Source organism: Bos mutus, chromosome 19, assembly GCF_027580195.1.
Source record: "Bos mutus isolate GX-2022 chromosome 19, NWIPB_WYAK_1.1, whole genome shotgun sequence".
In the NCBI taxonomy this organism is placed as follows: domain Eukaryota; kingdom Metazoa; phylum Chordata; class Mammalia; order Artiodactyla; family Bovidae; genus Bos; species Bos mutus.
The window spans coordinates 24,916,557-24,941,449 of NC_091635.1; the positions used below are offsets into that span (position 1 = coordinate 24,916,557).

At 34.7% G+C, this 24,893-nt stretch overlaps 1 protein-coding gene across 2 annotated transcripts in view; it reads left to right on the forward strand.

Annotated features, from left to right (window-relative positions):
- The window catches only part of SKAP1 (src kinase associated phosphoprotein 1), a 304,772-nt gene that overhangs the window by 82,342 nt on the left and 197,537 nt on the right, over window positions 1-24,893 (forward strand). For both annotated transcript variants that reach the window (XM_070389735.1, XM_070389736.1), the window contains exon 4: window positions 14,998-15,114. In XM_070389735.1, the coding sequence (XP_070245836.1) occupies window positions 14,998-15,114 (117 nt within the window). The remainder of the gene's footprint in view (window positions 1-14,997; window positions 15,115-24,893) is intronic.

Here is a 24,893-nt window from a genome sequence, read left to right on the forward strand (position 1 = left end):
GCTCATACTTTGAAGTCTATAAAGGTTTTCTTTAAAAACAAACTTTAAAAATAAAATATTATATTTTTAAAGTTTTTAAACTTTTATAAATTATAACCATAGCTTTTGTAACATTTTAAATAATGTGATATGGTGTTACTGTATATCTCACTGTCCTAAAGCATTTATGGCTGAAAACACAGGTTGAGAATAGAGAATTATATGTACTAATGTAGCAGTTTGTTTTGCAAAATGTGAAATACGCTATTCAAGAAATGGCCCTATAGTTCAGGGTTTAACAGATGCTAACCAAAATCCACAGGGGGCAGAATATGAATGTAAACTGGCAGAAATGAATGGAACTGTGAAGATAGAATTAATTACCTAAAGGAGAAATAAAGAATTAGTGTCAGAGATGTGGTACAGTAATGTGTTGAGAAGAGAAAATAATTTTAGAGCTTAACACAAGGGACTGTGTGGGGCTCAAAAGACAAAGCACACATCTCACCAGATTCTTGTAATAGTGGTATTGTAGTCATCTTCCAGCATAGGGCAACTTCTACACAGTCTTTCTCTTTTAGAAAGAAGCCAGAGGTACAGCAGTCAAGGAGACAACTGAAAAGAGTTTATTTAGATCAGAAAACTCTTTACTTCTTGACAATGACTGGATACATGTAGCAAATTGGATATTCTTTGCTCATTTGGAAGTAATGTAAGGAAAGATAAAATAGAAAACCCGTGTACATGTGGCTTGCCCCCAGCTTTGTTCCTCCCACTAAGACAGTTTTGAGGGGCAGAAGAGGAAAGAAAGGGTATCTTTTACTTTGTCCTTTTGGTCAGATCTTAGCAGATTGTTTGCTTCTAAAATGTAGGTTGGCTGGGAGCTGGTCTATTTAAGATACTATGGGGCAATTTGGGATTATGAAAAGAATAAGAATATGTAAGAAGTAGAACAGATGGCAGAAGTATTTTAAGAGCCCTGGAAGACTAAGTAGTATTGGGAAGGGAGTGAAGAAGGACAGAAATGGTGGCCCCAAACATTCCTGGCATTTTTATCTGTGGCAGGATTTTTGTGCAGGAAGGTGATTGGATGAATTTTATTAACTCTGCATTTCCCTAAACACACATGCATATTCTTCAGAATATTTGTACAAAAGTCTGGTACCTAGAGGGAAAATAGTCCTTAGTTACAAAAGAGTTGACACAAGGTGCTGAAAAGATAACCTTTGAAAGAGAGATACTTGGGAGAGTAGACCTAGAGAAGGATTTCAAGCAAAGCATTTCTTATCCGTCATTCCATTCAATGCCAGGTTTAATGCGATAGAAGAGTGATCGTGGAATAGTATCGGGAGAGTTTTGTCCCTGTTCTGGAGAAGAAACAGGGTGTGGTAGAAAGAGCATGGACGTTGAGGCCTAATAATCCTGGGTTCAAGTCTCACTATACCATTTAGCTAAAGGTTACGTGAACTTAGCAAGTTGCTTCATTTTTCTGAATCCTGGCTTCCTTATCTATAAAACAAAGATGTGCCAGACACTGTGCGAAGTCTTTTACATGCATTATCTTATCTAACCCTCAGAACAGCCCTATGGAATAAGTACTGTTAATATACCCATCTGATAGATGTGGCTACTGAGGCAGAGAGTGGTTAAGAGAATTGCTCAAGGCCAATCTCTTCAAGGAGTCTAACTTAATCAGTATGACTTTGTAACGTACTCTTTTTAGAAAACATAAAAGCTTTATTGTGATATAATTCACATAACAAAAGAATTAACCCTTTAAAAGTATGCATCAGTGGTTTTTTACTTTAGTCACTGAGTTGCACAACCATCACCATTGTCTAATTTCAGAACGTGTTCATCACCCTAATAAGAAACTCCATGCTTATTAGTATTCTAGAGCCCAGTATCTTCATTGCTGTATTTTACTGCCTCATTGCAGGTTGTCATGAGGACTAATAGTAATACGTGTAAGTCCTAGCATGGTGACTGGACATAGTATAGTTTCTGTTCATGGTGTTATGATAATTCTTTCCTTCCATTTTCACCTAAATTTTCATATTCGTCCACTGTTTAACTTCCTGAATGATGTTCATTTAAAAATAATGAAATAGGAAGAAAAATAATCCCAATAATTTATTACTTTAATATAGAAGGGACATAAATGAAAGACCTCTTTTAATGGGCTTAAACAAAATTGTAAAACATGGGAAAGACTTTTTATTTTTATTTTTTATTGAGATTCCTTTGATAATTCAAGCCCTGTTTACTTTGAAAACTTTTTCTCTACCTAAATTACTTAAAATTACAAAGAAAGTACATTGGAATCTTTGCTATGGAACTTTACCATTTCCGCAATCAGATATTTAAAACGTGATATTGCTCAAATCTCTGCAACAATATTAGCTTTACCTGTTTAGGTAGCCATAGTGCTTGATGGTATTGATCCTAGTGACAGTTACAATTAGAAAAAGTTTCAGTTACAAGACATAGTGTTTATAATTTAAATTTATTGCTATAAAACTTCTTCATGAGTATTATAAAAATTGCCCACCATGGACCCAGAGTCTAAAACAAATGATACAATATTTAAAAAAAAATTTAAGAAAGACCATGGGAATATCATAAATATATGTAACAAAATGGTATTTTTTTCTGTCCAATGGTCCCTTACATTATACTTGCAATAATGGTAAATATGGACCAGTGAAATTTCTTGCCAGCTTGAAGATTCTTTGAGTATCTGCATAGGTGATGTAGAGGGTTTATGAGAAAATTACTTGGTATATTTCAATATGGAAACTTTCCACTATGTGAATCTTAAAAATCTTATTTTGAAGTGGCAGGCCTATATCCCTTGTCAAAGTGAATTGATGCCAAAAAATACAGCTTAGGAAAAGCAAATAATACAAAATGAATAAAGCAAATGTTATTATAAAACCACATTAACTATAGATTAAAGGAGATTTAAAAGCCATATCAACTAATGTGTGAACCTTATTTGCATCCTGAATCAAACTATAAAATCTACGAGAGAATTAGAAATTTGGACACTGACTGGATTTTTTATGTTGAGAATCTACTGCTAATTTTTTAGGTGTGACAGTGACATTATGTTTGTATTTGTATGCTGTGATATTTGAAGATAAAGTAATAGATTCTGATGTATTATTCAAAATAATATGGGAGAGGAAGAAATAAATGGGGTGGGGTGTAGATGAAATAAAATGGATCATAAATTATGTTGAAGCTGGACAATGTGTACAAGGGGAGTTATTACACTTTTTCCTACCTTTGTACATTTTAAAAATTCACCATAATGCAAGAACAAAAGAAAAAATCTAGTTTGAAATTAATAAAAAATGTAATGATATTTTGTTTCTAGTATGAAACCTGGTACATGAAAGCATAAGATACTTTATGTATTTGGACACAAAATACATAAAACAATGAGGGTTTTTTAAGTTTTTGTTTCAAGTTTAATGTTTTATTAAGGAAACAGCATGAGCTTTGAAGTTAGATCTGAATTCGAATCCCAGTTCCTTTACTAACAAGCATTGTGAGCTATAGCAAGTGACATCACCTTCTCATTTACAAAATCTTCTAATAATATCTATGTGTGTGCGTGTGCTGTCCTTCAGTGTCTGATGCTGTGCAACCCTGTGGACTGTAGCCCACCAGGCTCCTCTGTCCATGGAATTCTCCAGGCAAGAATACTGGAGTGGGTTGCCATGCCCTCTTCCCAAGGGATCTTCCTGATTCAGGGATCAAACCTGCGTCCCTTGCGTCTCCTGCATTGGTAGGCACGTTCTTTACCACTAGCGCCACCTGGGAAGCCCTAATAATATCTTCTTCACACTTATTATGAGTTGTAATGAATTTTAATAAGATGATGAACTCATGAGGAGTGCTTGCCGCTTGGTAGGCGCTTACTGAAGTGGTAACAAGTATTATGTTTATGTTTCACAGTAGGGCTATGCAAGTAAATCTATGTATGGAACTTAGGTAATATATATTCACATATCTTTCCATAATATTCATCCATTCCAGCTGAACCCTGGTATAAGGCCATTTAACTCACCATATATATATATATGTACTGGAGTATATGTATATATACATATATTTGTGAGATTTTGTGTTTAAAGGCTGTGTGTGCAGACTTTTTGTTGGTAGGCACTTCAGAGGTTAGATTTATGAGCTTATTGCTCTGTAATGTCTGAGACATGTTGAATCGAAGCATGGATGTCAGTTTCCTTCTCTTTTTTACTATCACATACTTGGAGCATGTAGTTATGACAACTACAAGAAGCAAGCCATTAAAGCAGCAAAGAAACACCATCTTAGCACTAAAAAAAGGAGAGAAAGGTTTCCCTTTGAAGTTGAAGAGAAGTGTTTTTGACTTAATGGAGTGTACAGTGATTTTACAAGTTTTATTTATGAAAATACTCTTTGCATTCATGCCAGAAGGTTTTAGCACAGTCATAAGTAGGATTTACACAAAGAAACATAGCCGAAATTTATGATGTGTTTGCAAATGTAAGAAAAAGTCTGAATTTACAATATTTGTAATTTATTGTTAAGTGTCTTTCTATCACTATTCCTGGAATGCTAATATTTTATAAACACAAGTGTTGGTTATGAACCTAGAATATCCTAACCTATACTACTTTTTAAAAAGAAGTCTTCCAGAATGTTTTCCATGTCTTTTGGGAATTTAACAGGGGGAAATGTACACTGGACGAATGCTCCTGCCTTTGGCTTTAGCCCAAACTTTTAGCATCAACAATCTTGACAGCTGCTTTTGTGACTTGACTTCCTTTGGACCTTTCTCCCCTTTCCCTATTTGCTACATGTTATACAAATTAATCTGTAGAAAGTGGAAGTATACATACACATTGTTTTTGAATTTAATTACTGACTTTGATACCTTTTCAAATATTTTACTTCCTATACATCTACTGGTTGGGTTTTTCTAGAGTGGAATAATGCAATAATGCATTATTGCATTATTCTATCAAAGGTTAGTTTTTGTGTGTTTTTTTTTTTAAACAAAAAGACCCACTTTTTTCCTTTCTAACCTTAAAATTTTCTAAGGCTTGATGTCCTTTGTAAAGTCCCATCTTGGCATATGTGATCTTGAGACACAAGAAAAAGAACTGACTTTCATGCAGGCAAAAGAACTCATTTGAATCAGATGCTGCTGCCTTCTGTATTCCCTATACAATATAATATACGCACAAATGTTCTTTTATAGCATTGTTTGGAATAGCAAGGACTCCAAATAGCCTAAATGCTCTGCAATAGGGGACTAGTTAAATAAAGTATGTTATATGCATTTAATGGAGTGCTACATGGAGATTAAAGGAATATATATGTGTATCATGGAGAGCTCTCCAAGGCATATTGTTAAATGAAGAGGGCAGTTTGGACAGTGCACTCTGTGTATGTGTGTATGTGCACACACATGCATGCAAGTCTGCTTGCTTTTATTTGTATATAGTATATTTTTGGAAGGATACACATGAATCTATTAACCATGGTACCCCTGCTGAGGCGGGTACCAGTGTGAGTACAGAGAGCATCTTTGTTATTTATATCTTTTGGTGCGATTTGAATTTTCACCATGTGCATTAATTATTTTTTGGCTAAAAATTAGTTAAAAGTGAAGTAAGTCTATTTCTGCTAATATGAAGCAACCTCCAAGATAAATGATTGGGAGGAAAAGCAGAATACAAGATAAGACAAGTGCTACCTTTGTTGTTTTTTTTAAACAAAAAGACTTACTACTCTCACAGACACTTGTTATATTTAGACAGAAAATTCATAGAATACCCACAAAACATATTGCTTCTGGAGAGAAGAACCATGAGAAGGGAAGAAAGATGAGCTTTCATTACACTCCTTCTTGTAATGTTTGAAATTTTTGCTCTGGGCATACTTAACTTTTTTATTTAATAAAGCTCACTGTAGTTAACAATACTGTATTGTGTATTTGAAGGTTGCTAAGAGAGTAGATTGCAAAAGTTCTCATCATAAGAACAAAATTGTAGCTATGCGAGGTTATGGATGTTGACTAAACTTACAGTCTTGGTGGAGGAGTCTTACCTGTTAATGTATTTTCAACTCATTAAAAGTTTATGGAAAATCCCCCCCAAATTTCTTAATGTATACATGTATTAAATCACTATGATGTACATCTAAAACTAATACAATATTGTATGTCAATGATATATCAACAAAGCTTGGGAGAAAAAGAAGCACGCCAAAAAACTTGATTTAATACAGTAGCTCTTTTTCAGTAGAATCATGATTTGGTAGTTTATATCCATTCATGTTTTTTCCTTGTTTATTTTTACATATGAATTTATAGGTGAGATCCTGATGATATAAAATAGCAGTATTCTCTGTTGTTTCATGTTTGGAAACCAGTATTACATAAGTGTGGCAAGTTAACCTACCACTTAAAAGTGTACTTTAAAATAAATAATAAAATAGGATCATATAATACCCATGGTAATTGATAAAGAATACCTTTTTACCCTATCTTAGTCTTTCTTTTCTGCATGTGTGGTAATTAAAAGTTCATAGAACCTCTTGATTCTTGTCATTATGTAGATGGCAAAGAAAATAAAGTGATAAATTAATGACTGCTTTAATTTTATTTGATTAGCCTGGAAACTTGTTGAGGAAAAAAACATAAACTATTTTTTCTTGGATAGAATTATCCCTGGATCAATACAGAAAATCAGGTAAAGAGTACAGTTCTGTGTTCTGAACAGAGAATTTTGGTATAAATATTAATTTACTTCAGGAATTGTGCCTCTAATGAATTTTCATGGTTTGGACCCAAAGTGTTGAGAGAAATCTCTGGTTAATTTGAATACAACATTTTTGGGGTTTCTGCTTAAAATTCTTTGTGAATAAGCCCTTGGACTTGAAAGCCAGTGAGTTTGTTTGATATCTGGAGACTGAATAAGGTGATGGTTAAGCCCAATTCTCTTATATAGCATTTCACTGTGTTTCTCAGCAACACATACTTCTCTTGGAAACTTGTTTAATAGTTATTGTTTACCAGGAGAGGGTGGGATGATTTGGGAGAATGGCATTGAAATATGTATAATATCATATATGGAACGAGTCGCCAGTCCAGGTTCGATGCACGATGCTGGATGCTTGGGGCTGGTGCACTGGGACGACCCAGAGGGATGGTATGGGGAGGCAGGAGGGAGGAGGGTTCAGGATGGGGAACACATGTATACCTGTGGCGGATTCATTTCGATATTTGGCAAAACCAATACAATATTGTCAAGTTTAAAAATAAAATAAAATTAAAAAAAAAAAAACAGAAAAGGAACTGTTAAGTTGTGTACAAGGGGAGTTACATGATATATAAAATAAAGATTCCAGTCAGTACTAATACTTGAGAGGCAGAGTGGAAGAACCAATCTCTGAACTTGTCTATCCCTGTCAGCTGACATGCACTTAACACACACTTGCCAGTTTAGAAAGTTCTTGATCACAGTTCATCTCTAAAAGGCATTTCCGTAAACTTAAAAAGTGATACCACTTTTCTTAAGATTAGTGCACTTTCCTTGTTAGTGCTACCCCAATAAAGATGGAAAAATAAAATTTAAATACAAGGAGATACTCTTCCATGTGAAACTTCTGTTCCAAAAAAGGCCAAACATTGAACAGAATTGTTGGTGTTAAGAGGCTTTGGTTGTTAATGTTGTTGTTATACACATACATGTTGTTATTTTCATACATGAACAGGAGTTCCTATTAAGCAGAGGGGCAAAAGGAGGCTGAATTTTGTCACTTTTTGCCATTCCAGCTTTAGTGGTATTGGAGGTCTATGTTACTCACAAAGAAAACTCACCTTTTCTTCAGTATGTTAAAAGATGTTTCACGTTTTCAGGCCTGCTTATCTTACCCATAGTACCTTCTTTATTATACGTTATTTTATTTTTACTTCTTTGTCTTTTGTGAAATTTTCTTATATCTGCCTGTAGACAAATGTAGTCCCATTCTTCTTCAGCAGGAGATATTGAAATCCAAGTGGGCTTATAGTGTCCCTCAAGAAGTAATATAAGCTGATTGGGATATGATAGATCCTAGGATGCGTCAGGACAGGGACTAGGTGCTGAGGTCCACTCAGTTTATTATTTGAGAGAAAGGAAAAGAGGGAAAGAGAGCAAGATAAATCAAATAGTAATAAAATTGCTACATTCAGAGTTAATGACATATTTTTGAGGCATTTTCCTACTCTGAGACTTAAGTATGGTGGTGCCAGAAAGGAAATGAGTTCTATAGCTAGGCCAGGTCAAAGCTGTATTTGGGTGTGGAACACGTTGCCTCACTTTCTCTGAAGCAGCATCAAAATATCCAGGATCAAACCAAATCACACAGACGTCACTAGAAAAAAATTCAACATATTGATCTGACTAAACCCAAAATGTTGTATTTTTTTGTAAGCATGAGCTTCTTGCTAAAAAGTGGTATTTCTTTAAAAAATCACTGCAACAATACTATAATAGGTACATTTGAACCTATAAATCGGACCAGCTCCTTCTTGACCAAATAATTGACCACATTTGACTTTGTTAGGTTCATGCATAATATGACTACTAGTATTCCCACTACTTATAATAAACTATACTTTTGATTTTATAGATTTACCTTGCTGAAGTAAAAAAAAATACTGATATTAATGGCACATGCCATAAATTCAAGTCATTCAGTATGCTTTGCCTTTGAGTAATAATTGTAATTTACAAAGCATGCATATTTGGAGACTGTACAGCTCAGTAAATTAGAACAAGATCTTAGTAATCAGACAAGGCGGGGTCAGAGCCACTTATGAGTCACCTGTATGACTTTGGGTAAATTGTTTAATCTCTGGATCTCAATTTCTTTATCTGTAACTTTGGGTTAATAGTATATCACAGGATTATTTTGTAGATTAAATGAGATAGTACCTAAAGGGTCTTGACCCAGAGCCTGTAACCAGTAAGAGTTCAGTTAGCTATTATATTTTTATTGTTACTAGAACTGCTTTCTCCTATAAGTCAAAACATGTTGAAAATTCAGTTGAATAGCTTCATAGTAAGACTTAAACGCTGAGAATACAGTGGAAAACAGAACAATGAACCAATAATGTCAGTTATGATTGCCTGGCTGCCATATAATAAATGCATTCATTTTATAGTATATTTACTACATACTACCAAATACCTAGATTTACATGTTTTGAATTCTGTCAAAATCTCATTCCTATTGAAAATATTCAGACTCAGCAGGTCCCATTTTAGTAGCAGTTGAACAATAACAGTGGTGGATGGAATGTGTTAGCGTAAAGCTGGAATGATTGCTGACAGGCTGTAATTTGCTTTATGAAGTGTGCGTTGTCACATATACAATTATCTGGTTTATATTTTGCTGTCAGTCTTCCAGTTTGTTAATGTCCAGGAGTTATGTCTTTATGTGAAACCTAAGAAGGGTTAAAAATCTCAGCATTTGCGGTGTGAGTCAGGGGAAGGAAGGAAAGAGCAGAGGGTTCACACAGTGGCTACCTTTTTTTTTTTTTTTTTTTTTAAAGAATTAGGATGATGCTACACACTGCAGCTCACCCTACTGGTCAAAATGAAAAACTGCATCATGAAGGATTTTTTTTTTTTTTTAAAGGAAACAGGGAAAAAAAAAACTTTTCCATTGGCTCCCCTGGGCATTTTCCTGTCCAACTCACCCCTGACAGATGTAGTTCATTCTGGAAGTATTATTAAACCATGCTGCCCTTTTGGTTGTTGGAGTGATTCTGCTATAAGCATCCAACCTATTTGATTCCATTTCTTATCGTTTAAACCATGCTCTCTCTACAAATGAGATCCCTAAAGGTTCTTAAAAAGTCTGTGATTCTTTGCATGATTTATACAATTAGTATAAACAATATTCCAAGCTAAAAAACAGTCATAGGCTCAATTTATTTCTTGTACATTCAAGATCTAGTTGGAGCAACTTTTTCAAAGGATGATAAATGGAAACTTTCTTTACCTGGGCTGTCATTTGTTCTGTAGACTTAATGACATTCAGTACTATTATACTCACTTCCAGGGCCTTGGGGGAAAAAAGAATATTTATACATTGAGTTATGGCTAGATGTAGGAGGCCAAAAGAAAAAAATAAAAGATGGGCAGGAAGTCAGGCTGTATAGAACAGAGAAGAATTTGAGACCTTCACTATACATGGATTAATCACAAGAACTAACCATGCAAATCGAAATGGATATTTAGAAATAGGTGAAGCCTCTAAGATGTTCTGTGGGAAACACCATACATTTTCTAATGCATGAGTATGTGCAATATGGTATCTAATTTATAATGGAAGTGTTGACAGAACTTTAGATTTGGTGTTACAAATGTTCTCCAGAATATGTTTACATGTGAATAACATTTCACATATATGGACACGTATGTACTCAATATATTTCTTTAGTTGGTATTATATTTAATAATTTAGGTGAATGGTTATAAATAAGGAATAATAAGCTGAAGTTTTACTAATCTTACCTTAGTTCAGCTTTGGGAACTGCATTACTGGGAAATTGGTCTGTGAAAATCTGGCAGTATTAACGTTATCAAGCATGAAAACTAACTGGATTGGATCAGAGACCTTTATTTATGACATTTTGTTCAAGATTTATTAATTTAAAGAAGGAGCTGTGTATCTCACAGGTTCTTAAGTATTAAATAGAGTCAGAAGTTGTATATTCCCTTTCATTGTCAACAATGAAAGCAAAAACAATGCAACTTTACCTTAATTTCATTTTCCTTATATTATCCAGAGATACTTGGTGAAGTAATAGCAAACCCTAGAAAATTTTCAACCATGCCATATAGTTGGTTGCAGATGTGCATAAAGTTTTTATAATATAGCTCATAATTAATTAGGAGAAAAGTAAAAGTTAATGACTTCATAGTAACATGAAAAAACACATTGAGCCTTTGCATATTGAATAAACAAACATATATTTATATGTTGTGTTTATTCTTATTATTTTATGCTTATGTTTTATGCTTTTTTATTTTTTCTGTCTTTTAAAATTTTTCTCTTATTTCTTGGTAAAATCATCATTATGGTTTGTTTTTATCCGCAAATAGTACCTGCAAGTTCAGAATCAGATGGATTTGCTGTGAGTGAAAATAGTTACGAGGGGAGCATCATCATGGCTCATTTTCTCCCCTGTTTTATTTGGAATTGAATTAGGAAATGAAAGTTTTTAGCAGTTTAATTCACTTCTCCATAAAGTTTATGGAGCAGCAACAGCTGGTTGAATTCATGGCAGAAAAAGCCAACTTCAAGTGGCCAAGCTATTGTTTCAGAATTAAGGGAGAAAACTCATTAGCTGTTAATGAAAACACAGGGAATAAAAACAAATAGCACAGAAACCCTAGCAAATAATTACCTTACACCTGACACAAAGCTGCTTTATCTTTCTGCTCCAACCCTCAAAATTCCCACCTTATCATTCTATGGAGCATGAATGAAATTGAGTTTGACTTGAAGGAAAGAACAATAGAGAAGCCATCCTCCTTACAGGCTCCTCAGCACCATACTCAGTGGAAACCTGCCACTGAATATACTAAGGGGTGTTTCTGGTGCCCAATTCTTATGATACTTAGGATTAGAGGAGCAAACTACCAGCTAATAGCAGGTGAACCCTTAATATAGTTCCCCCAGATCTTGTTTAGAAATACAAAAGGAAGGGACTGAAGGTAGTAGATGTGATTAATGGAGATATTGTGTGTTAGAATATATATATCTGGGTAGAAATATATTGATTCTGAGCAAGTTGCAATGGGAAAGAGTGTCTCTAGTGGCTAGGGTCTTGCTTGTGAGAAAGCCACTCAAAGCAGGTGGAGTTCTAAGCCCTAATTGTAGAGCTACTGAATGGAAATGTCTGTCACTATGGTTTGTGATCATTTACGTCTGATCCCACTGGACTGTGGTTGTGGCCACTTGTAACTGCAATTCTAAGAGCTGTAGATGAGTCCAGAGATTACTTGCGATTATGTTTTAAGAAAAAATTATGTTCTAAACTTCAACAAATCCAAAATGACCACAGTAATTGTTAGTTCTTCTATAAAATTTTTCACCCATGCATCTTGAATAATTGTAATCATTTTAATTACATGGGAGTGTCTATTTATATGTCACTGGCTTTTTTTCTGTGTGTGTCCAGGGGAGCTGGGCCACTTGATATGACACTGAAAACACTTACAGCTACATTTCCCTCATCAGGAACTAATTACACTTGGATGTAAAACATATTTTTAAATGTTTCCCCCACTGCAATCATTTTTAGTACTGACCTAGGCTCTGTTTTTCCTGCATTGAGGTGTTTACCTTTGTTGTTGTATACTTTACAGAGTCATGGTCTTGTATTTAGCACAGAGGTAGCTGTTAAAAGCTCACCTGGAGTAACTATGTTTAGATACCATAGGAATCACATGGAAGTGACTTTTCCATCTGAAGTTAATAATGCATGCATGCATGCTAAGTCACTTCAGTCGTGTCCAGCTCTTTGCGACCCCATGAACTATAGCCAGCCAGGCTTCTCTGTCCATGGGATTCTCCAGGCATGCCGAATCCAGGCAGGTATTTTGGATAGTACTTTAAAAATGGAAGCTCTAAATATAACTGAATTGGATCCTGTGACAGGAAAAGGACACTAGTGGGAAAACTGGTGTAATCTGAATAAGGTCTGTGGTTTAGTTAATAGCAGTGTACCAATGATAATTTCTTGATTTTGACAAGTGTACACTAGTTATGTAAAAAGTTGACATTGGGGAAATTGGTTGAACAGTATGTAGGAACTCCTTGTACTATCTTTACAATACTTAGAATAAATCCACAACTATTCCAAAACTTAAAAGCTCATTTAAAATAACAAAGCAAAGCAAAGCCCCTCCTGATTTGCTTTTTTGAAAAAAGCCTAGACTGCTAGAATTTGTAAGAGTGGATTTGTCAGATTTCTGGAACAAGCAGAAAACTTTGAGTCTGGAGTGACAGTTGATAAATAATGCCCATTATGTCCTACAAATGTTAAATTTTGCTTGGCAACCCATATGACTACTTTTTAACTGGATCTTTGTTTGACTCAAAAATTTTAAATTCCTTTAACCTCACAGCTCACTTTCAGGTTGCCTGCCAGCTATACATTTAGATTGCCTTGATAATATCATTTCAGTGGATTTGCAGTGATGTAAAATTTGAGGATTTTAGCCCTCAGTTCAGTATTTGAGATTTTTCTGCTTATAATAGAAATTTCTCAGTAGTACTTTAGCAGAACTATAAGCTTTGTATCTTGATCAAGTAACCTAGTAAAACACAGCACCTCTTCCCACTCTAGCCAGTGACTGTTGTGTGAGGGGTTTGTTTGTTTTCATTTTACTTTTATTCTCCACAACAAACTCCACAGTTTATTTTTAAAGTCCTGTATCTGCAGGTGTTCAACTCAGTTATGGATGTCTACCTATCATTGGGCGTCTGCAGAGGAATCTAGATATGATCATCTAATTTATGGAAAGAGAAGGCTACAGCTTTCCACTTTTAATCATTTTATATTCTCCCTATCCTTCTAGTTTAATTGTAGGAAATAAACCTTTAAAGTGAGGCAATACAGATTCTATGTAGGTTGTTCAGTTTCACTGCTCCCTAGTTGAAATCCAGGGCCAAAACTCTACAGTGTTTACTGAGATTAGCATTGGTGATTTCCTTTGGAAATTAGTATTTGAGATAATATTAAATTCAGTTGAAAATCCCCTTTTCATGTTTGTGAAATGAACTGAGCAGCTGTTGGTGTCCTTTTATCAGCAGACTGTACCTCTGTTTGGGGGATTTTGAGTAAAGCCATTTGCAGTGCAGAGCCTTTTCTTTTGGTTTCTGAATGAACTAACATCTTCTTTCTAAACCTTTTAAAGTGTTGTAATAGCATGGGCCACTTCTACAAAATATAATCCACTAGTGTGTCAAAAACGCCCAAAAGAGATTAGCATTATTTTAATTGCCTTATTCAGAATTGTATATACATTACCTTTCATCAAAGCAATTTTGCAGAACAAATATTACCTTCTTAGGGTTTTTAGAATTCCTAAGAGGTGGTTGCGTAGGCTGTAAACCAGAATTATAAAGAGAACTTCCTTAAAATTGCAAAACAAGTAGTGATTTAAATTGGAATAGTCCAGATTCTCTCCAAATTTTACTTCTCTTATTTTTTAACAAAGGAAAGAATCTTGACCTTGCTGCTGCTGCTGCTGCTGCTAAGTCACTTCAGTCGTGTCCGACTCTGTGCGACCCCATAGAAGGCAGCCCACCAGGCTCCGCACCCCGCTCCGTCCCTGGGATTCTCCAGGCAAGAGTACTGGAGTGGGTTGCCATTGCCTTCTCTGCTTGACCTTGCTGCACTGTATTATGTATAGAAGTTTAACTCTTTGTGTAATTTATTCTATTTCATTTGGAAATAGAGGCATTCAGGGTAAAGGTAGTAATTAATGGGATATTTTTATAACTATGTTTTCATTTTAAGTGTGATGGGGAAATTTCTTTCTGGTGGCAAAAGGTCTCCTCACTTTAACAGTTTCTAAGTTCTAGTTAGTTGAATGGAAAATTTCCCATCCAGGTAGGTTGGTTCTATAAATTATTTATATGTTTCTCTTATGTTAATAGATATATTTGGTAAATACCAGAAGGAATCTGGGCTTCCCTGGGAGCTCAGATGGAAAAGAATCTACCTGCAATGCAGGAGACCCAGGTTCAGTCCCTGGGTTGGGAAAATCCCCTGGAGAAGGGAATGGCAACCCACTCCAGTATTCTTGCCTGGAGAATTCCATGGACAGACCATGGAGTCACAAAGAGTCAGACAAGACTGAGTGACTAACACTGGCCTCTAGAAGGAATCTACAAAGACATTTATTAAGATGTCAGAAGTATGACCTTGTTTCTTTCTTTTTTGTCCCTCAGGGGGAGACCAACCTGAAAATTACCTTGGACAGGACAGCTCCGATGATAATCACAGTGGAACTCATGGCCCTTCTTTTACATCAGATGCACCTTTTTTGTCAGATTATCAGGATGAGGGTGAGTGTCATCTTTCTGTCTTTAGGATGACCAAACTTTTATACTTTTTGTCCTGGGTCTTTGCCTTTGGTCATTTTCAATCTAGCAGCCTTCAGAAGGTTCTCTGTATTGGTAATCACTCGTTTGCAAAGAACAACTATTTGTTTCATTGTGGTGCTATCCTCCTAGATAATTCAATAGTTCTCAAGTTAATGTACTTAGGGAAACACTAATTCCATATTGGAGCAGGAAGACATCATTATCGATCTTTCTATAAGAACTGTAGCTGAAAAGCTAAGAGACCTTTTTAAGATTGCAGGGCCCAGTTTAACCTTCTTTCATATTTTTTAGCTTCAGTGAAGTTCATGAGAATTAAGAGCATTGTTTTATGATTATTGAATTATTGATATATTGAGGATTATTTGAGACTCTTGAGCTTATCATATTATAATAGGATACCATTTTTACCCATACTCACATCTCTCTGACCATGTTGGTGTTGTCTAAGGGGAAGGGAAAATCACAAGGACCATAATGCAGATCTTCCTGGATCTGCATCCATTTCATTTGAAGATTTGGGAATGGGAAGAGTTAAATAATTCAACCCTTATAAACATTATATTAGAAACACATTGGTATGTAATATAGTGGCATGCAAAATATATATGAATTTTTAAGATACACGAATATAAAAAATTTGGCATGGTGGCTGCCAGTTTCTGGCTCAGGCTCAGATATCCCAGGGGTGGGAGTTCACTGTGCCTCTTCTGGCATTTGGCCACTTGAACAGAAGGTTTGATCATCATTGATGCACATGGTTATCTTATCAAAGTCTCTCTTGTGCCTTTGCAGTGTGTGTGTGCTGGGGGGATGTCAAAATGCTACTAAACTGAATATTAAATTGGAAGCTTATTATTCACTTAGGGATTGGGACTAAAGTTGGTAAATTATTCTTTATTTTTCTTTATTAATCTGTGATCTTGGTATTTATTTTTCTTGCAAATTTCCCTCCGACTTTGGCATTTTCCAAGTGTTCATAATCCCTGCATTCCCTTCTCCTTTTAATTTGTCATTAATTCTTATTTCATTTAGCCGTTTTGGTGATTTTATATTTTCTTATTTTCGTTGAATTGATAACCACCAAACAGAACTATAGATTCAGTCACACAGAAGCAGTTTATTTTGTTTGAGCTTTGTATCCTAGCTCAATTAGTAATACCTAAGTTTTTATACTAAAAACATCATTTGGGTTGAAAGCTTAATAATTACATTGGTAGCTGATTAATAATTATACAAAATTAACAGTGCAAAACAAAAAAATTTGTTTTGTTTCTTTTTGATCAATCTAATGCTTGACAGAATTAGAACAATAGTACCTCATTAATCCATAGGTCACTTACTTAGTATTTCCAGCTTTCCCAAACACAACTGAGAACACAGTAAGTAAGCCAGAAAGACCTCTAAGTGGAAATAGTATATTTAAAATGTTTTCATTAAAAATAGTTGAAGTTAAAGAAAGTGATTAGCATTGAGAGATAAACCTATTACCTGGAAAATCCCAAAGCACATTAAAGTTGAACGAATTCCCAAAGTGTCACTGTTAATAGTAGAGGTAAGAATAGACTTGTTTATTTGACTGTAGGATGATAAGATATGTTTTTGCAAAGTATTGAATCTAGCAAAGTGCCTAGTGCCTGATGGATAATGGGCACAATAAATGTTTTTTTCCGTCCCCTGAAAAATAAAGATATGTGCATTTCTTGTGAAATTAAAGAGATGCTTATAAAGATGTTAAAATTTTAAGTAAACTTTATATCCTATTTTACTAGATTACACCATATAGAGAACAGTAACATTTGATATGCTATTTATTCATTATTTTAACAAATACTTATTTAGAGATTATAAGGTAATGCTGAGCTAAGCTATTAGACAGTAAAAAGTCAAACACAGTCCTTGCCCTCATGGAGCTGACTATCTCATTGGGAAAACACACTATTAATATGTTGACAGATGGACAGATATAAATGCTGATGAGATAGCTACAGTGATCCATTAGGAACAAAAGATTTTAAAAATTTTATTTATAGTAACATTATTTTAAACACTTGGAATTTTTATCTTTATTAGAAAAATGAAAGATCAGCCCTAAAATTTTTCAGCTTGGTTGCCTTCTAGCTCTAGCCAGATCAGTATCCTAAACGTACAGTTATGCAAGGACGCAGTCTGCCCCATTTGGCCATAACGTCAGTGATGAGAAGCAATAGCCATGGTGCGTGTCGTGTTTGGGTCATGCTTTTGCGAAAACTACAAAGAGATCTAGAAGAATATAGAAACCTGACCAGGTGCAACAGCATAAAATGAAAACCAAGGTTACATGCTAAACCATGCATAAAAATGAGAGCATGTTGCTACCTAATCACAATTCCTTCCCCTCTTCCTTTGTAAACTGCCCTCAGTCTGAGAATGTCAGGCTATAGCCTATGGAGAGATACCTACAAACAAGAGCATAACCCCATAATCAGGAATGAAAACTTGCTAACAAGTAATAAAATTTAGATTTATAGACTTAGGAAGACATAGTTTCTACTGTATTGAAGGAAAAATTTTTTAGTATGAAGCATTCAATACAGTAACTACAAAAGCCAGCCAACTATGAAGCTCAAAATCTGATTGCTCTCATTGTCCAAAATATACAATGGATATATAATTACAAAGAACCCCGTGTATATACGGGACTTCCCAGGTGGCTCAGTGGTAAAGACTCTGCCTGCCAAGGCAGGAGATGCTGGTTCAGTCCCTGCATGGGGAAGATCTTTTGCAGAAGGAAATGGCAACCCACTCCAGTATTCTTGCCTTGGAAATCTCATTGACAGAGGAGCCTGGCAGGCTGCAGTCCATGGGGTTGCAAGAACCAGAAATGACTTAGTGACTAAACAACACATATATAAATTTTTTAAAGATGGGTTAGGGAAAGTGTTCTATAAAAGGTTATAGTGACTCCTTCTGGAAGAAAATTTTAAAAATGATTTTAAGTGAAGAAACCAGAAATCTGTAATAATGTATTAATATTATGTATCATGTATTATTACCTTCTAATTAAAGAAAAGGTAATAACTGGTATTGGTCAGATATATCTGGGAAGAAATGAGGAAGAATGTTTTTCGAACTTATTTTTACATCTGGATGTTAAAGGTTATAAAGCATTCTTGTTCTCCAGCAAAATGAAAAGTAGAATTGGAAAAGTAAAAACCTGTAACCATCATTGGAGAAGAGTAAAAATGATTAAGTGAAGAGCCTTTATAGGCCAATTTATATGCTGCTGCTACTGCTACTGCTAAGTCGCTTCAGTCATGTCTGACTTTGCGACCCCATAGACGGCAGCCCACCAAGCTCACCGTCCCTGGGATTCTCCAGGCAAGAGCACTGGAGTGGGTTGCCATTTCCTTCTCCAATGCATGAAAGTGAAAAGTGAAAGTGAAGCTGCTCAGTCGTGTCCGACTCTTAGCGACCTCATGGACTACAGCCTACCAGGCTCCTCTGTCCATGGGATTTTCCAGGCAAGAGTACTGGAGTGGGGTGCCACATGCTACTTGACTTAAAAGAAATTGTAGACTTGTTCATGTACCAGTAGTGGCCATTTTCAACTCCATGCCTTTTCTGAAAGATATATTAAAAAACAGAATATTTTTAAAATAAAGAAAATCAGTTTTTATGGTCTTATTTTTAACACTTCTTAAAAATATTTTTTAATGTTTTGTAATGATAACTGGAGGATTTGTTGTTGTTTAGCCAGTCAGTCGTGTCCAACACTTTGCGACACCATGGACTGCAACACACCAGGCTTCCCTGTCCTTCACTATCTCCCCGAGTTTGCTCAAACTCATGTCCGTTGAGTTGGTGTTGCCATTCAACCATCTCATCCTCTCTTGCCCCCTTCTCCTCCTGCCCTCCATCTTTCCCAGCATCAGGGTCTTTGACTCTTCGCATCAGGTGGCCAAAGTATTGGAGCCTTAGCTTCAGCATCATCCCTTCCAATGAATATTCAGGGTTGATTTCCTTTAGAATTGACTAGTTTGATCTCCTTGCTGTCCAAGGGACTCTCAAGAGTCTTCACCAGTACCATAATTTGAAAACATCAATTCTTCAGTGCTCAGCCTGCTTTATGGTCCACCTCACTTTCCACACATGACTACTGGAAAAACCATAGCAAGTCTACTCATAGTACCCCTGATAGATTTTATATTCAGTGAGGATAAAAAAATGTTTGTTCGCAAGCCAGTTTGAGACCTCATGGCTGTGAGTTGTGTGTAAGGCCTGATTTTACTATATAAATTATATTGTTTCACATAATAAATAAACTGCACTTCTTATAGTACTTATGGGATGTGTGAATTAATGATGCAGTGATTAGTGGTAAGTGACCCCTCTGATTAGGTAAACCTTAGGCTGAATACTGCTGACAGCTTTGGAGGAAAATGTGTGTGTTTTATGGCTGCTTGACTTGGAATGTTAGAAAGCTATTGCAAGTTCAGTCATTGGTACCTAGTAGGTTGAAAGAGTTAATGGCCTAAAAACAGCAAGCCATTTGCTTCCTTCTCACTGATGGGGTCAAGCACATTACATTCTTCGCGTGTATTTTTCTTAAATTACATAAACTATATGAACATATTTAGGGTTGTTAGTACCTTCTTATTCTATTATATGATGATAATAGAAATGACTCAAATAGTCCCTTTCCATATATGATTATATAAATAAACATACATACATTCAAACAAGCATTTATCTCATTTTATTTTTATTCTTCAGTTATTTGCTTTTATCTTTATTGCTTGCAGGTATATTTTTCTTTAATAAGACATATGACTCCTGTCAAACCTAACAGAAGTTATGTCTGTGTATTTAGAGTGTACACTGTGGAAGAGCACAAAACTGGTTTCTCTGTCTGTGTTTTGAGAGTCAAAGAATAAATTCTTACTGTAAAACACATACTTTCATGAGCATGGTAGATTTCTGAACAAGTCTCTGTTGGCTTCAGGTGAGTCCATCAGATTTCAGATCATTTGGAGAAATTAAGGACTCAGTGTTGAGTTAACTGTGATAAGGGTAAGTAAGCTGTCACTCAGGATTGCAGTGGCCTCCTTCATGAAGATAAATGTCTTATTAGATCTAAGACATCATGTCGTTTATATAGTCTGGTATAAATCACAGATGAAGATGACAAACTGGGCTTCAAAGTTGACAGTAATTTATATAACTTAAACAAATGATTACCAAGGATTATACATGTTTTGTGTAGAATAAAAAAAACAATAACAATTATCTGTCTATGAACTACTCATTTTTCATTCTTCAGCCAAGCATGTTTGGGCTGTTGGTGCGTATTTAAACTCTAACCTTCTGTCCAGTGCTTTAGTAAAGCACTCTCGCATGTGTTGATTGTTGGATAGCTTCCATAATGCCTCTTTCACTAGGAAAAACTCCTTGCAAACTTAACCCACATTTTAACATTAAAACCATGGCAGTTTAGACAAGGAAGAGACTTGGTAATCACCCAATCTAATCTCTGTTTTACCAAAATGGAAACTACATTTTAAAAAGGTGAAGTGCCTGGTCCTATGGTCAGCAAGACAGAATCAGTAAGAAAACCAAGACCTGGGCACAGCCTCCCCTGACCCGTACCGTGTACTTTCCTCACCTGCCTGATCTCAGCATGCTTTTCAGTGCGGACCCAGATAGCTTTGCCTGACCATGGGCATTAAGCTATTTTTCAGAAGTTTTAGTCAAGTTCTTCAGACATGTGTGTCTCTCTGGCCTATGTATGTTATCTTCCCAGAATGATTTGGAAGCAGTATTTTATAAAGAATTTCAAAGGGCTCCATAAATTCGGACAATTACAGTTGTGAAAAGCATACAATTAGTTTCTGAATTGACTTGACAGAGAACTAATTCATTATCTTTTTTGGCCTTTTTGTCCATGTTATAGATTTTAATAGACTGCCAATGAAGAGTTAGTTATTGAATTCCTATATTGAATGCCCTTATTCAGTTATGAATTTAGATGATGCGTGGAGGATACAAAAAGAAATAAGGTGCGATTCCTTTGGTTAGTAAGTAAATCATCTAGTTGAAGAGAGAAGACTGAACACCCCCACAATAAGGTATATGGTACATAATCAAGTGCTGATTTTGAAGGACTGAGTTTTCAGAAAAAAAAACAAAAAACAAAAAAAAACAGTTGGTTGGACTTACAGTAGTTTGAAAGACAGTCAGGATAAGATTTGGCCTTTGCTGTAGCCAACGTGATTTTAGAAATTTTTTCCACACTGGCAATATGAGCAAAAGCCCATTCTTTGAAAGGTCAACATTTATTGAGCTTCTACTATAATTAGTAGTGAAGTAACAGTGGCCATTTTAAAATGTAAATAGTTGATTTTTAAGTGAGTGATTTGGCTGATGAGATTAAGCTTTTTTATATTGCCTCAAATATTTTTTGTTTCTCTCCAAATTCTAAACGAGTCAATGAGTATAGTGGTAATATGAAAGTCCTAGTATGTGATTATTGAAGTTGTTAGTGTGGTCATTACAGTGGTGGCAAAATGATATACAGTGTTTTGGTTGCTAATGTAATATAGTTATCTGATATATATATATATATATATAAAACTAAGTCAAAGGCAGACCATTCTTCTTCAAGCTGCAAAGCCATTGACCATTTTTATCTCAAAGTTTAATATTCACTTAAATGTGAAAGAATTTTGTTTAAGCATAAAACTTTCAGGCCAAGTATGTAGATACATATACTTAATTTATATAGGCATAAATTTTATTTATACTTAATATACATTATGTTTTATATATTTTTGTTGTATATATATGTAAGTGTATATTTAGAGTGATTTCTTCATGCTTTGGTGATCTTTGTTCTTCTAGCCATAAATTCTTTTGCTTTGTCATAGAACTCTGGCTTTTCAAGTAAAAAGTAAATGTTAGTAATGCTGTTTAAAACGATGCTGAAACATGTTAATCTAGAATATTATTGTCTACTATGGGAAGATTGTTGAATTCATAAACTATAATTACACTTATGCTCTACACTGCCTTTCTGACTTTGAGTGACAGGTTTTTTTATGTTAGGCCCTAAGTAGCTTAAACCCAGATACATTAGTCTAGAGGGAAATATTATACAAAGTGGTTTCTCTGGCTTGTAAAACTGGGATTTATAGGGGAGTTGTTCCTTCATGGAAAATTTTCACTTATAGAAACCTTTAGCCAATTATTTGTGGACCCATTTCTATGAGCTGTTAGGGTATAGCTTATATGGTATAGTTTATTTTAATGGAATTCTGTAAGAGATAAGCATAATTTTAATGGTTAATTTTGTAATTATGTTATTTCATAATAATACTCCAGATTTTGTTTTAATCAAAAAAACATAGGGTTAACTGGGATCATGAGCACTCCTTTCTACAAATGACCATTATCATCATTGAAAGACATTTATGAATATCCAAGTACGTAGTTGGGCCTAGAGATTGTCACAGCTTAGGGGAAAAAAATCACTTGAGTTATCTAATCTAGCCCTTCTAATGAATTCACATCATTCTTACTAATATCTCATTTAATTAATTATCAAATATAGCCATTATGCTCTGTATCCTTCCTTTGCAAGACATATTTCCCGCCCAACTACTATTACTAATTTATTCTTCATGTCTAACCTAAACTTTTCCTTCCTTAGTTTCAGGCCATTGCTCTCTTCTATACCATCTTCCGAGACTGGATAATTCCCCTAATTCATTTATATTGTTACCTTTAGAAGATATTTAAAGACTGTGAACATTCATCCCTCGAGTCTTCACTTTTCCAAACTACATAAATTTCAGTTCTCTTAATCCTTACTTCACTCTTCTCCTGCCATACTCTCCACTTCTTGGGCGTTTTATCACATTCCTTGATATTTTCCATTCCGAAGGGTTCACCTAACCAAAAGAGCTGACTAAAGCGTAAAATCTCATATAAACCTCTTGAAGACGCCTAAGTGTTTATTTGATGTTGGTGTTGGTGATCATCTGGTGGGCACACTAGTGTAGTGCTTGCTTTGGCATATGTTGGGATATATGTGTATTTTAATGCCTTAATGTATTATGGCCTGTTGTAATTGAATGTCTATAAAGTAGCAGTTAAAAGGGTTTTATAGACCTTAGAAGAGATTAGAATTCTCTAGCCCCCTCTTGTGGTAAAAGAAAATATTACTTTTGAACTTTTCTGGATTGTTTTGTTTTAAACGATGTCCAAGGCTATAAGATACATAAGTTCTCAATATGTGAATATAGGGAGTGAATCCAAGAATTTAAAAATTATAGACTACTACATATAAAAACTACACACACACACACATATATACATATATATTGTATATGTGTATGTATATATATATATATATATATATATGTTCGAGCACAAACACATACTCAGATCTGAGAAGTTCCTATTCTTTTATTAACGCCCTAAAACCTAAAAGATATTAATTTCTTAACAACTGTCATTTCAGTATATGCTTATTACACAAGTCAGGAGGAGGACAAATAAAACCATAATCTTGAGGGTTTATATTCCTAAATAAATGAAGGAGGCTTGAATATGAATTTTAAACCAAATTTGCAGGTACTTTTTTCTTTTTCATTAAAAATGGATATTGTTAGCATTTCTAACAGATTTAAACAGATATCCTATATCTCCTATAACAAATTAATTTATTAGTTTTATAATATATTATTGTAGCATTCCTTCTGTGAATTTCAGATATATTTACATAAATGTCTAGTAAGTAGCAAACAGATGAAGGGAAGATTGAACTGGCATGCAGATGAATCCAAGTGTATTGCCTATGGAAAAAACTTCTACATGTAGCACAAAATTGTTTTTCTAGGAGGCCATTAAAAGTAACATTTCTGTTCTTCCTTGGAACAGTTGGTCTAGAGATAAGAACCAATGAAGAGTTGCTATTAATATGCCTTACATGGCAATCCAGGAGGTGAAAAGATTAAAGTTAGACACTGCTCCTCAATAGTTTTTTTTAAGCTACTTGAAAAACTTGAATAATGGTTGAGGTAGATTGCCTTTATGAGAGATCAAGTCACATTCTAATGAAAAAAAAATGGGGTCCTGTTTAGCAATTCTAAGAACTCTAGAAATAAATTAGAGACCTGATTTTTAATATTAAATATTTTTAATTTTAAAAGAGAGGATTTAATATTATATTCACTGAGGAAGTACAAGAGAAGAGTGGCGTGAACATAGCAGAACAAGATGAGAAGGGGTTTTACACAGGTGAAATAAGTAAGAATAGCATAATTATTTAAATATTAAATAGAGAACTGGTAGTTTTGACTGATTCTCTTTTTTCTCCCCCATTTGAAGAGATGATAATTGTTTTTTTCAAACAGGGAAATTAATTCACTTTATGTGCTTCTCCCTTAAGATGTACGAATATAATTTTAATCTCAGCTATTTATTAATTTTTAGTATTGACATTCCTCTGAATATCTAAAGACAAAATTTAACAAACCTAAAGATGAAATCTCTTAATAACAAAGCATTTATGGATCTTCATAGTAAAAGTCTAGTTTTTACACTTTTAGAAAAACAATAATATGACAACATTTTTGAGATTTATCTGTAGTCAGGTTGAGGGATCTTATATACCCCTATTTCCTAATCTGTGGTCAGGTTTCTCAGGCTGGATCTGATTTTTTCATGTTAAGGCCATACTTTTCATGAGACAGACTAAATTG